Source organism: Protopterus annectens, chromosome 10.part0, assembly GCF_019279795.1.
Source record: "Protopterus annectens isolate FY-2018-M chromosome 10.part0, PAN1.0, whole genome shotgun sequence".
Taxonomy (NCBI): Eukaryota; Metazoa; Chordata; order Ceratodontiformes; family Protopteridae; genus Protopterus; species Protopterus annectens.
This window is the reverse complement of record NC_056744.1, coordinates 1318041318-1318056904: the sequence shown is the minus strand read 5'-3', so window position 1 is coordinate 1318056904 and position 15587 is coordinate 1318041318. Positions and strand designations below refer to the sequence as shown.

General features: G+C 37.6%; 1 protein-coding gene and 1 pseudogene across 1 annotated transcript in view; both read right to left on the bottom strand.

Annotated features, from left to right (window-relative positions):
* LOC122813587 overlaps positions 1-8427 on the bottom strand; it is a 57175-nt pseudogene extending 48748 nt beyond the window's left edge.
* The window catches only part of LOC122814273 (coagulation factor XIII B chain-like), a 287601-nt gene that overhangs the window by 109402 nt on the left and 162612 nt on the right, over positions 1-15587 (bottom strand). The window contains exon 2 of the mRNA XM_044086866.1: positions 13819-13995. Within this exon, the coding sequence (XP_043942801.1) occupies positions 13819-13995 (177 nt within the window). The remainder of the gene's footprint in view (positions 1-13818; positions 13996-15587) is intronic.

The following is a 15587-nucleotide window of genomic DNA, read 5'->3' as shown; positions in this document are numbered from 1 at the left end:
TTTAACTCTGCCACATCCAGCTCTGACTCCTGCCTTTATGTCAATGTCACTGTCTCCAACCCATATAACATAACTGGTCTCACTACCCTTTTGTAGACTTTCCCTTTTACTCTTACTGGTACTCGTCTGTCACAAATCACTCCTGATACTCTTCTCCACCCACTCCACCCTGCCTGTACTCTCTTCTTCACCTCTCTTCCACACTCACCATTACTCTGAACTGTTGATTCCAAGTATTTAAACTCATCCACCTTTGCCAACTCTACTCTCTGCATCCTCACCATTCCTCTATCCTCCCTTTCATTCACACACATATATTCCATCTCAGTCTAGCTGACCTTCATTCCTCTTCTCTCTAGAGCATATCTCCTCCTCTCCAGGATCTCCTCAACCTGTTTCCTACTCTCACTACATATCAGAATGTCAACTGCAAACATCATAGTCCACGGGGACTCCTGGCTGATCTCGTCTGTCAACCTGTCCATCACCAGTGCAAATAAGAAAGGGCTCAGAGCTGATCCTTGATGTAATCCCACCACCACCTTAAATGCATCTGTCACTCCCACTGCAGATCTCACCACTGTTGCACTACCCTTGCATATCCTGTACCACTCTTACATACTTCTCTGCCACTCTCGACTTCCTCATACAATACCACAACTCCTCTCTAGGCACCCTGTCATATGTTTTCTCTAAGTCCACAAAGACACAATGCAATTCCTTCTGACCTTTTCTGTACTTCTCCATCAATACTCTCAGAGCAAACATTGCATCTGTAGTGCTCTTTCCTGGCACAAAAACATACTGCTGATCACTAATCATCACCTCCCTTCTTAACCTAGCTTCCACTACTCTTTCCCATAATTACATGCTGTGACTGATCAGTTTTATCCCTCTGTAGTTACTACAGCTATGCACATCACCCTTATTCTTTAAAATCAGTACCAAAACACTTTTACTCCCTCCTCAAAAGTGTAATTTTACAGACTAGTATATAAACTGTCCTTTGGTAAACTGCAAGCATTCAGAGCTATTTAATGATTTTTCTGTGGTTTAGAATGCAATTCACTGTCATTTGCTTAACAGCTAACTTGTATTCACTGACTTCTTAGCATATGCTTAAAAATATGATTATTTACTTATAGACAGGAAGAAGGACAGTTCTTAAACTTTTCAGAACTCCTGCAGCATCACAAAAGTGCTCATGATTTTAAGTTGTTTCAAGCTAGTTTTCATGATAAGGGCTTGAAAATTAACTTCCTATCAGTTGTAGTTCACATATAAATGCTCACAAGTGAATCGAAGCCACCTCCGCATCATAGAGTAATCTCTCAAAACCCTCCAAACCATCAAAAATCAGCAAGAAAAAAATCTTAAAAGTATCCCAACTACTAAAAAGACATTGCAATCAAAGAAATAACATTTAATGACTCAGCAAGCACTATTTGTATGAGATGCTTAATGTAAAGCAGACTCTCCTTTTTTAAAAGAGACATAGCATATAAACTTGCATTAAAAGAATGACAGTTGTGTGATCCAGGTTTAAGTTGTAAACGTGTGAATGTTACTCTAATTATTTGATATTCCAATATCTACACACAGAACCGGCCAACTGAATAATTTCCCTAGGAAAGAATTTGTTGTTCTACAGCTTTGCTATTTTCAGCGTTCACTCAAAACGAGTCAATATAAGAACATTCGAAGTTTTAAAACTTCGATGTTCTGATATAGACCCGATTTACCTTGTAAAAGGTAATAGGCTGCACCTGTTCATAAGTATACTTTGTTTATAACACAGCATGGTGTCTTTCCTGGGTGCTTGTCAGGTATGCTATTAGTAGCACACTGCTGGACCATTTCAAGAACCCAGAAGGTTCCTGCTTCTTTAGTGTCATTTGTTACATCTTGTATTATATTTAACAGTACATTACAGAACTATGCCAAGATATTAGAATGTGTGCCACCTAAGTTTCATCATAATAATGGCTAATTTTTAATAAGATGGATAGTTTAACCTTTTAAACTCTAAATGAAATTAAGTAGTTTTAATTTTGTATATAGCTAAAAGAATCAAATTCTAACATTTTAAAAAGGGAACTAGTAACCATTTGAAGTAGGGAAGGAAATAAGTGATTTACCGCGTTTAAATCACGTTATCGAAAGATGAAAAAAGCGAACGCTATTTCATCGAACCTAAAATATCTAAACCACATAATATCCAACATTCAGAACAGCAAATTTCTTTCTTTGGGAAAAAATTCTCTATTCCGAAACACATACAGACAACACAAGCACACCTAAAAAATATCAATACACACACATACACTCATAATTCTATAACTAACCCTACACTAAACTATACATTCACTACTATCTATCCACTTACCTTAACCCAAACCCTAACCCTAAGGCCCGTCACTGTCGCAGAGTCACCTAACCCACGCCCTAACCCAAACTCACTTAACCCACCCCTAACCCTTATTCACCTAACCCACACCCTAACCCTAACTCACCTAACCCTAACTCACCTAACTCATGCCCTAATCCTAACCACCACACAATTGCACACTTATCTGAACCCGACCCGTAAATTTCCACCACAGCGCTGAAAATAGTGAAGCCACAGAACCGGCCAACTGAATTCTTTCCCTAAGAAAGAATTCAGTGTTCTGCAGCTTCGCTATTTTCAGCGTTCGCTCAAAATGGGTCGATATTAAAACATTCGAAGTTTTACACCTTTGATGTTCTGATATAGACCCGATTTACCTTGTAAAAGGTAATATGCTGTACCTGTTCATAAGTATTCAATCACTTCTTTAACTTAATAATAATTCATAGGTTCATAGGTAGGTACTAGGCTATCGGCCCTGGGGCCTATACAAGCCCAGCCAAAAAGGTACCCTGGGTTTTGCCACAAAAAAAAAAATATTTTCCTATGCCACTGTCAAGCAGATCCACAGAGGTGATCCCTGGGGTGAATTTCCTATTTCCCATCCAATCATCAAGATTTTTCTTGAAGAGTGCTAATGAGGAGCTTTGTTTGATATAGATAGGTAGTTTATTCCAGAATATGGGAAGTCTCTGGGGCAGGACTATACACTTCTGGCATGTTCTGTTTATTGTGGTGACAAGTGTTCTGCAGCTTCGCTATTTTCAGCGTTCACTCAAAATGGGTCGATATTAGAACATTCGAAGTTTTACAACTTTGATGTTCTGATATAGACCCGATTTACCTTGTAAAAGGTAATATGCTGTGTAATATGCTGTACCTGTTCATAAGTATTCAATCACTTCTTTAAATTAATAATAATTCATAGGTTCATAGGCAGGTACTAGGCTATCGGCCCTGGGGCCTATACAAGCCCAGCCAAAAAGGTACCCTGGGTTTTGCCACAAAAAAAAAAATATTTTCCTATGCCACTGTCAAGCAGATCCACAGAGGTGATCCCTGGGGTGAATTTTCTATTTCCCATCCAATCATCAAGATTTTTCTTGAAGAGTGCTAATGAGGAGCTTTGTTTGATATAGATAGGTAGTTTATTCCAGAGTATGGGAAGTCTCTGGGGCAGGACTATACACTTCTGGCATGTTCTGTTTATTGTGGTGACAAGGTTTAGGTCCCTAGAGTGTGTAGCTCGGAGGGATTGGGATTTCTTTAAGTGGAGCATGTCCAACAGCTCTGGGTTTGACATAGCTTTGTATGTTAGGCAGAGAGCACCTCTGAGTAGGCGATATGCGATGGGGTAAAGTTGGAGTTTTTTGAGATGGTCTGCGTAGGGCATCTGTTTGAGGGGGTCTACCTGAAAATGCCAAAAGTGCACAACGCCGACGACGAGAACACCGACACTGAAAGATCGACAATGGAGAAGACCGACAGTTAAAAATCCCGATGCTGAGAACACCGACATGTTAAGGTAAGTGTGCGATAGGGACAGACATTAGGGTCAGGGTGTGGGTAAGGTAAGTGTGTGATAGTGATGGACATTAGGGTAAAGTGCGGGTCAGGTAAGTGTGCGATAGTGATGGACTTTAGATTTAGGGTCAGGTTAAGTGAGTTAGGGTTAGGGTGTGGGTAAGGTAAGTGTGCGATAGTGACAGACTTGAGGGTTAGGGGCGGATTAAGTGAGCTAGGGTTAGGGTGCGGGTAAGGTAAGTGTGCAATAGTGACGGACCTTAGGGTTAGGGTTTGGGTTAAGGTTAGTGCATAGATAGTTGTGCATGTAAGGTTTAGTGTAGGTTTGTAAGGTTTTCGGTGTGCTTGTGTTATATGTGTATTTTTCGGGAAGGGTATTTGTTTTGTTGATTGGCAGGATTTTGGTTTGTCGGGCATGTGAAGTTTCGTGTTTTTGAACTTTCTTTTTTTGTCATATTTTTCGTGTCGGTTATTTCGTTGTCGGTGTTTTGGCATGTCGGTGTTATCAGGTAGACCCATTTGAGACTGGTAATCCTCTTTGTGAGGTATTTCTACGGCCTTTCCAGTTGTTGTAGATGTCTTGTAAGGTACATACCAAAAGGGGCGTTGTACTCTATAATTGATCTAATGAGTGATGAGTAGAGGGGAACAATGACCTTTTTTTTTCTGGATGAAAAACCTTTTGTGATGAGGTGTGCCACGTAGAAGGATTTCCTGACTATTGTGGTGATGTGATTATCAAAGGAGAGACTATTGTCCACCTGTGTCTCAAGGTCTCTTATCACACTTTCGGTGTTAAGTATACTACTACCTATGTTGTAGTTCATGGGTACAGAGTTTTTACCAAAGGGGATGACAATGCACTTTTTGGCAATGAGTTTGAGGCCATGGCTTTGACTCCAGGCATCTGTCTCAGTGAGGCCCTTTTGTAATATGTCCACATTGTTAGGAGTTTTGATTATGGCTCCTAGTTTGCAGTCATCTGTGAACTTCATTAGCCAAAGACCTTCTGTGTTAGCCTGTACTTCAGAAAAGTAGATACCAAACAGGAGAGGACCCAGGACTGAACCCTGTGGTACTCCACTTGTCACTGGTCTGAAGTCAGATTTGGACTCTACTACTTTCACTGTGTGGGTTTTGTCAGTGAGCCAGTTGGCAACCCATCTTGTGACATAGGGATTTATACCTAGTTTAGTGAGTTTATCTATAATTCCAGAGTGGGGGATGGTGTCGAAAGCCTTGGCAAGATCTAGATAGGCTGTGTGAACCATCATACCCTTGTCTACAGCTTTGGTGACTGCTTCAAAGAAGTCTATCAGGTTTAGGAGACATGATCTGCCTTTTACAAACCCGAACTGGGTGAGGTCCAGAGTTTGGAGATTACCAATGTCTTTGTTTATAAGTTCCATGATGATACATTCCATGGCCTTGCAGACCAGTCTTGTCAGGCTAATGGGGCGGTAGTTCCTGGGGTCTGTGGTGGCTCCCCCCTTGTGGAGTGGGATAACCGTCACTGTGCGCCATTCAGCAGGCACAAAGCCTGAGGTGAGGCTATGATTGAACATGGTACTTAGGTGGGGTGCCAGTTCATTCTGTAGTTCATGTAGAACGCAGCCTGGGATGTTGTCTTGTCCCATGGATACTGTGTTCTTGGCTTTGGAGAGTGTGTTTTTTACCTGTGCAGCCGTGATTACAGGAACTTTACATTCTTCCGGTATAGAGATGGGCTCTTTAGGGGGTGAGAGGGGGGTAAAGTTAGCACTGAACCTATCTGCCAGGATATTGGCAATACCAGTTGGGTCTTTATATTTAGTGCCATTGTGCTGTAACTCAGAGCAGATCTGGGTGTTGCCATTGAGATTCTTGACATACCTATAGAATGCTTTGTGGTTGTCTTCAGAATCAGTGTTTCCAGCAAAAATAAGGATTCACCTTCCAGAAGGAAAGAAGATTTTTTATACCTTGGAAGATGCAATGGACTTTATACATTTTCATAACCAAGAAATACACTGATATTCATTTGTCCTTCAGTTCTTACTTTTTTTGTCTTTTATTAACCAACTATCTGTTGTTACATTTCTCTTCAAAGAAGTTGATAGGTTCCAGTCCATTTCTTCTGTTTTTCTAGGATTTTTTTTCTGTATAAAGTCTATTGCATCTTCCAAGGTATAAAAAAATCTTCTTTCTTTCTGGAAGGTGAATCCTTATTTTTGCTGGAAACACAATTTGTGCTTTAATATTGTTTATCTTTAAGCTTTTAAAAAGGGGCATACATGCTTTTCTCTTGGACATCACTAATGTTGAACAGTCATTGTCAAATCTTATAGTATTTTCTTTAATTTTAACTGTATAATTAGTCCATGCAGCTTATAAAACTAAATCCTTATCTTGACCTGAGAAATATCTACAATCACTGACCTTGGTGAAGGTGTTTTTTTTTTTAATAAAGGTGAGTGAGAACGTAATGTACGTGCCCTTTCAATGCCAAAGGAAAAAGTTTCAGGCAAGTTCAAAGTTTTAGGCAGCCAGGTATTAAGGAACTTAATCATACTGTATCCCTCTTCTTTTTCAGGAATCCTGTAAATCCTGATGTTATTCCTTCTAGATCTGTTCTCCAAGTCTTCTATTTTTCCCACAATAAGTTGTCTTGTTTCAGAAGAAATTTAGTGTTATTCTCATTTTCAAGAAATCTTCTATCAAAATCAGACATTGCTTCTTCTATACTTAAGATTATGATGATTGTTGTTTAAGAGATTCACTCAGCACTTTAAATTTTACATTCCTCTTTAAAATTGTCCATTTTGCTTTCTAATGTAGCTACCTTTACAGATAACTCACTGATGTTACTTTATATAGCCTGTATGTATTTTTTCATAGTATTGACCTGTACACTTGGCTTAAAGTGGCTCATTCTGAGAGAATTAGTTCTTTCTAGTTTTCTTGACAAGAAAAATCAATTCTAAGAGTTTCAAACCTGTTATTTTTTGTAGCAAATCTTTCAGCAGATGTTCAACTATAAATCCATCAAGTTTTGAGATGTTCTGTTTGAGTTCTTTTAGTAAAAATCCTGTCAGAGATGTTAAAATGAAGCAGTGCTAAAAACAGTGCTGTTAATTGTTCACCATATTGGGTACCCCCATGGACATTTCAAAATGCAAATATTACAACTAGCGCAATGAGTTTCTGAAATCCATGCAGCCTTACTCTGTGATGTAACTTCTATACATAATTTACCCATTTGTACTACAGGACAGATCTTCTTGCACTCTGTCTGGATTTTTGTCTTACACTTATCATGATTCATAATGGCAATTCTTGTTATTCTGAGTACCATGCTGTCCTATTGGTTAATCACTTTCGTATTAAATTGGCATTTTGCTGGATACAGGCAGATGAAAGCTGGAATTCATGCCACTACTTCCTTGCTGCTTTGGAGTATGTATAATTACTTTTTCTCACACAAAATAGTCTTTTCAGCAGGAGTAACAAACCAGCCAAACAAGGTTTTATGTATAGACTGAGTGTTAATGATTTGAGAGACTATATTTTATTTTTATTTTTTTTTCCTGATGATCTAACTGGCATTTTTATATTCTTTCATTTAACTTGCACTTTATTAAGATACTGTTTCAATTAATTATATGGGACACATTGAGCTTATTGATATTTAGTTAACAGTTTGTCAAACATTGCTGCATTTCTTAGATATTATTTGCTATACAAAAGCTACATTTTTACTTTTAGATAAACGAATTTATGCTTTTACTAGTTATGCATTTTTCAAATCACTTATTTTTGCACAGTAGTCAACATCATTCCTGCATTACCCACTTCCTGAATCATGTAGCTGTCTCTTTCCTTGCCCTATTTGCATGGCTCAGGAAGTACCCCACTGAAAGCATCTGTACTATACATCTTTCCTGAGCTCTCTCAGTAGACAGATTATATGTCTCAAGACATGCATTCACAAGGGATTATCCTATTTGCAGATCAGTTTCTTCAAGGCTAATCTATCCATCATGAGGCCTAGTGCAGTTTTTACTAAAACTAAAGTCTTACTCTCTCTCCTTTCTTTCCCTCCACCTGTCACCACATGTAACAGACTTATCACATCAGTATTGACACACTTACTGCTCTTTTTTCCAGGCCTGGCTGTTAAGGGACTTTCCTTCTCGATTCTCATCATGACAAGTAATTTTATTCAAAACACCAGTTTCTTTTTCAGTTCTGTTATATCCCTCTTTATCACACTGACATGATTTCAATTACCTTATCTAGAGTCCTTCTGCTGCTACTGGTGGTTAATTATCTACATTTTCCATCTTCAGTAGTCTTCTATTTCCCATAATGTAATCTGAGATAACCCAGCAGAAATGCCTGATAGTAATTTAAGAACTATCTCAGAGAGTGAGTGTGCATTTTGTATCTTGCCTTTGGACCTGTAAACATCCATTCAGTACTTGCATTTGCCTGACTCTGTAAGTAAGATTTAGGTACAGTGATTTCTGTTAGAGATAGATAAGAATACAGTAAAGATTAGTTTAGATTTTTTCTGTATTTATTTGAGACTGCCCTGTAATGTTGTTTTGAAATATTTCTTGTGATTCTGAACTCTGTTGTCACTATGTTGAGTTGGTGAGTATTGTCTTGTGCTTTTATTATTTATTATTAAATACATTTAAATCTTGTAATTGTGGCTGATTTGTTTAGAGATATTTAAGCTCTGAGAGTACTTGCATATGTATTTGGTGACACTGTATAGGCCACTCAAACAGCCTTGCTGTTGGTCACACCATTTGGATAATAGTAACATTACACATTAGAATTGGTCACCCTTTAGGAAGGGCCTTATAGTATCCGATAAGTAAGGGTGTTTTGTGGCAATGATTACTACCTTATAGTCTAGGCAGAAGGGGGCATAGCTAGTAAAAATATGCCAGCTTTCCCCATGAGTGTCTGTATGTGTGTATATAAATCAAATCTCAAAGTGTGTGTGTGTGTGTGTCACTTGGGCAAGGACACAATGCACTGGTTGGACAGAAGTGGTGCTGGAGGTTTTGGCTTGACCACTCAGCTGAGATCTTAATCCTATAGCTGTGCCAATGGGGAGTCTTCTTGGGGATCTGGAGAGAGAGGAAGAAACTAACCCAAGACTGACTGTGATCTCTGTGTGCTCTTAAGGGAAATTTTACTTTACTTGTCATCCTCCCAATGTGCATGTTCCTCACTGGTGTTAGTGGTGAGGATTGAGGCTTCTTGATTACTGGACCAGTGCAGGGGCATCACAATACAGTATCAGCTAAACAAGACATCCTAATCTATTTTGTCTGTGAAGTAAATTTCCTTTGCAGTAGCTACAATCCCTTTTCCCCTTACTTAATCATCACCAGTGTTATTCCACTCTGATGCAAAAGGAGAAACACCTTAAGGGCATTCATCTACTTTTGCCAATACTCCAGTTCACTTACTTTTAATTTTACAAGCTAACCCACTTCTTTGTGTCCTGCTAACATTGTGTTTTACTCCAACATGCCACTATTTCAGTTTACAAAAACATTCCCTCCAGCCTCATCTGAGTCTATATCATTTCATTATTTCATCATTACAAGCTACAGTAGAAGCAGACAACCTACCCGCCTCTTCAATATGCCTCAGTCTTTTAAGTCCTTTAAGTTCCATTTCACAATCCCTTGATTATTGAGTTAGTGGTGTATATTTGTTTTGCTGCTTTGTTCTTCCATACGGTAGTACAAATTTAGATGATATTTTCCTGTTAGCAATTCATTCTCCTTTAAAGGAATCTTGTAATTAATATTTTTCTCTAAATAGGGAATGAAGGTGTTTAACAGGGAATATTGCACAGTGCTTGTTTGTTTGTTTGTTTGTTTTTTGAAATTGTACTATATTATCAGGAAGTAAAATCTGAGCACATACCCCAAATAAATGAAATTTCCTGAGGTGAGGGTGGATATGATATCTTTCAAAGTACATATGACAGATTTGCTATGTTGACGTCCATGCAGCAGTTTTTCACTATATTTTAAATAATAAAAACTTTTTAACAAGGGGTAAGCTTACCTTCTTACTAGCGTTTTCATTTTCAATCTCATTATAGTAATCCAGACAACACATTTGACACAGTGTCATTTTTTACCACCATATCCAGAATTACATAGCTTGCTAGTTAAAATTAGTTTTAGCTAAGTATGCTGTTAAAGAAAGACTTAATTTCTGCCCCTATATTAATAAGAAATCAATATATATATATATATATATATATATATATATATATATATATATATATATATATAAAATTTATCAAAGTAAGCTAGGTAAAATTTCAAATAACAGACACTTTATACAGTAAATATTTCATTATTCTTTAAAGTAATTAAAAGTTTCAGTGACATTATCAAAGTTTCAAACTTTATATATATCTTGGAGAACCCTACATCATCCTTACATCTCTCCTACCCAGTGCCCCTTGTCCATGTCATGTCTACCAACTACTCCTAACCCCATGGGCATTCTCCACTTTTTGCTGGGGCCAGTTATGGAACCTAAGTGTGTCCTGAGGGATCTTAGCTGTCTACAGTCTACTGGGTAGAATGTGCTATGCCCTATGCCCTCTCCCTTTGCAGTTTTGTGGAGATGCTTTTGGGGTAGCTATGGAAAAGGGATGTGCAGGATATCATCCTGTCTTCACGGCATTTCAAAAATGCCACAACTTTACAGCTCCTTAAGTATGCACCTCACTTAATATCCCTAGCCTCCTCCCAGGATTGCTGCATGAAGCACCCATGTAAGCACCCACCTTCCATGGGATGGGCAGACCCATCCCTCTTCTGTTGCTCAATCACTTTCCAGAGCCAATAATCAAACCTGGGTTGACTGGGCTGTATTCAGGGCTGTATCCCCTCCATGCTACTGGAGCAGATCTTAAACATATCCATCCATCTATTTATTCATCAACAGCCCATTTTTCTCTTTTTTACACATAGCTGTGTTGTCACTTCAACCTTAGCAATCATCTAGAGTCAATGCTTACACTGCCAGATATACATACATAGCACATTTTTTTCAAGCATATGTTATTGAATTATGAAGTTCCACTAAACAGACAAGAATTTGTTTTTAAACAAGGCTTCAAAATGGCCAGCAAATCTTAGCTAGCCAGTAAACAGTATTGTAACTACAGTGTTACTTGACTTACCTAAATATTCAGAAGCCTCCTCCTTTTTAAGTCAATATCTCACTCCTCTGCTGAACTTGGATTCAATCTCCTATCTGGTCATACCATTCCCTCATTCTGTCTCTCACTTTCCCTAACATCATTTATTCAACCATTTAAATAAGTGAGTGGACCTAGACACTATGATTGCCAGTTAAGATTGTGCTATTATTGTAGTGATTCTTACATGTTTTAAAGACTTTAATAAATCTAATTTGCCAGGATATACTGGACATCATAGATGCAGAACTAATGTGAAGGCAGGTGGGATGTCATTATTTGTTAGCAATGGTTGCCAGCCATCTTTCATTTCATCTATTGACAAAAATGAAATTATAGGAGTGGGAATAGTTAAGGCAAATTTAAAATGAAAAACATTGTTTTATAGACCTCTGTTCTCAGTAAAGGATGGAGTAGAGGTATTTATTGAATAATTATGCAACAGTTTTCTTTTATGATGAGTATGATATTATAGGAGATCTGAATGTTCAAAATATGGATTGGGAAGATATATAGGAAATAATGGAGTTTTCAGCAGACTGATCAGAACATGTGTAGAACTGGGCTATTCCCAGATAGTCAAAGAACCAACAACAGAGAATAATAATCTGGTAGTAAAACATTTAAATCAAACTGCTGATGGTGGAATAAGAAATGCAATAAACTAAAAAGGAGAAAGAATTACATACAGAGCTGTTTTAAAAAGAGTTCCCTATTTAAATAACAAGATGAGGTACCGGAAATCATCATCACCCACCTTTTTCCCATTTACTTCATGGGGTCAGGGTGTTGTATCCATTGTTGCCATTTCTATTCAGTGTCACTCTCCTACCTTCTTTGGCAGTCATGCCTGACTGTCACAGGTTTTCCCTTACACAATCCATCTACCTCTTTGCTGGATGCTCTCGTTTCTTCTTGCCTTCTTCCTGTCTGTCCCAAATCTTCTTCACCAGATTGTCTTCGACTTTTCTGCACATGTGCCTGAACCACTGTAACCTGTTCCCTATAACCTTTTCTGCAATTCAGGTTACTTTGGCTTCTGCTCTTATGTCATCATTTCTTGGTCAGTCCCACAGTCAGGCACTTCATCTCCATCATTTCTAGATTCCTCAACTGCTCTGCCTTTACTACCCAGGCTTCTATTATTTCCAGTAGTACAGGTCACAGCACTGTTTTATACACCTTACATTTCAGCTTCTTTGGCATTCTTCTTTTAAACACTATACCTGACACTCTATGCCAGTTGGTTTTAATATTAAAAATTAAGTTTACATATCAGTTATTAAGAATGTATTCTTAAGGTGTACTTTGTCTTTAAGATTTGATTGATTGTCAGTGATGTCAGTTTTTTTTATACAGGGTTGTGTGTAGTTGATGCTGTTTCTGATGAAGTCTACATGTTTGGTAGATGAAAGCAAAAATTACAAGTCATATCGCTAAAATTATCCAGACTCTCGTATGGATTTCCTACTTCATGCTGTCAGTTGATACTTGCTTTTTCACTGCCTGCTGTGGATTTTGCTGCAGTTTGGAATTTTTTGGTTTTGATTTAATACTCATTTCTAAAAAGCAAGAAATAATGTTGAAATAATGTTGAACTGCATAAAGAGCCCAAGAGTAGTGAAGAAATAAGAAAATAGCTTCCACAGAAGAGCAGGAATATTGTGGAATGCATTACCTTTGTGAATTAGAAGGTTGGACAGCTTGCAATTATTTAAAAGGGGATTGGATGATCTAATTGGAAACAGGGTTTAGGATAATAAAATATTAGGAGATAAACTCATAGAAGGCCTCATATGGGGCTAAAGATTCTGAATAGTTAACAGTGAACATTATTATACTCCTCTACATATATCCACTCACAAATAGTTAACACTGAACATTATCATACTCCTCCACATATACCCATTCACTTTCTATTTCCTTAAACTCGCCATGGCTGTATTGCAATTATTGTACTCCTTGTAATAACTGCTCTGCTTCTGAAGTACTTCCTACCTCCTTCTGTTATATCAGTTTCCTTCCTGTATCTATTATGTCCATTACAGTTATTGCATATTAAAGAAATTAATCCAAAATTATTCTTCCTTGCTTTGTTTGTTCAATCAAACTTCCCCTAGTAATGAAGCACACCATATTATTTACTTTTATCTCTATGTCTAATATGTAACTCATAGCCATACTCATGTCACTGAGCATGCTTTGTATAGTTATATTAGTATTATGAACTAACATGTCTAGGCAATATGTGGAAGGCATGCTACACAACTGTACTTGCTTTTGCTTGCATATAAATCAGTAATACGATTCCAAAGGTCAAAATACAGTTGTAACAGTGTTAATATTGAATGTATGGATTTCTTTGATGTTTGCTTAGTTGCTGCTCACACGGGTATCTGTTTTCATGGTGTTATAGTGATCCATGTATTTTCTTATATGAATATTTAGTTTTGAGATTTGTAGCATATATGAATGCTGACCAGCTGGACTTCCTCATCATCAAAGCAAAGCAACAAATGCATTAAAAAAATCAAGATCCAAAATTAAAATCAATGTGTTAGCACTGTTGTGCTTTGCCTTCAATCTGCAGAATAGTGCTACAAATCATTAATTATAAAATCAGTAGCATGATAATACAAAATACATATTTGCAGTAAAACACAAAAATACTTACAAACACATTTCGGCAAAGGTGTCCATTTTCCCTTGTTACATGTCACTACTTGTGGTCCTTCCAATTCATAATTAGGTTTACATTTGTACTCTATTCTTTGCAAATGGTAATATTCAGCAGAGCTGTTTTGAATCTCTGAATTTGGAAGTTCAGGTGGAGGAGGAGGACATGTTTTCCCTGCATTAATCAAAATGCATTAATTACAGTATGTACAGGCTGTCATGTTATGAATAATTATGCACATTAAACTTTAAAGAATAGAATGCCTGTAAATAATGTGGAAAAATTCAATGTCAGTGTAAGACTATGTATATAAAAACAGACCAATGAAATATGACAAAACAAAAACACATTCTGCACACAAACACACACACACACACACACACACACACACACACACACACACACACACACACACACACACACACACATTAACATAAAGGCTGTGCTAAATGTTGATCCATCAGGTCACAGAACTCCCTGACCACCTCCCTGATGACAAATGGACTAAAAAATTAGTATGGACTAATGGAATAAATACTCACAGTATAGACTGGTGAAATGCAGGTATCATTCATGAGCCATGATGTCAGCAGCCCGCACAGACTCTAACTATTTGGTTTAAACCTTCCAATGAGAAAATCTGATTAGCAAGTATTCAGTCATTCACTGCATTTTGGCTCGATGATGGCCACTGCAATGAAAGGAGTCCAGTGCCCCTTGCGTAATCCCTGTGCAGCTAGAATTAAAGCTAGAAATGCAGGACACAGCAACAGCATTAAAAGCTTTTTTTGTTTGTTTTGCTTTGCTTTGTGGCTGAATGTCCTATATGAGAAATCAGATAGGACATACCAGAGAGCCCTGTTTACTTTAACAGACATCACATGTGCCATTCATTAGTACTGAAATCTAATCTCTGGCAGCCTGTGTTTGCCACAGTTTATATGTCTTGCTGCGGGCTTTAGAAGTACCTTCTCTCATCTTGTGTATATCGAATAAGATGATAAGGCTGGGTGTTCATTTAAGTAGTTTATTACATACAAACACATCAAGATGGAGCATTGTAACATTAAACTTAAACAAACTAACTGACTGACTACTACATAAACCACATAAATACACTAACTAAACCCTAGCTGCTCACTTCAAAATGGCACTCTTGCACATGCTCAGTACTTATATGCAAGTGCTTATCGACCAGAATAGCTCTTAAAGGAACATACACACTCTGATATACAGACCATACTATTTTAACAATACAATTAGCCTCTCTTTGTACTAGTTTGATTTAAGCAAAATAATACTATAACTTTGTATCAGCATGTAACAGCCTAACATTTCTGTATTTACTTCTTCAAAAACAGGTAATTTCAACAGAAATATTAATTCTACGTACTTAGATAGGGTCTATATTACCAAATTGAAAAAAACATTTACGCGAATACCTAAACGCCGACACCTATAACGTGAACCATGAAATTCCTGAATACACTAAACAGTGAAAAATAAAATAACTAACTGTCATAGTCGGTCAACCCCACCACCCGCTACATACTACCTACCCAAACAAAACAAATAAACCAAATACATACACTAACTAAACCCTACTTCTAACCTAAAGTAAAGCACCAAAACCCTACTTCTAACCCTACACTAAACCCCACATACACAACTAACTATGCCCTATCCTTAACCCCTCCCTAACCCTAAGGTCAGTAACTATCGCACATGTCCCCTACAGACATACACCCCAAGAAATAAATAATACA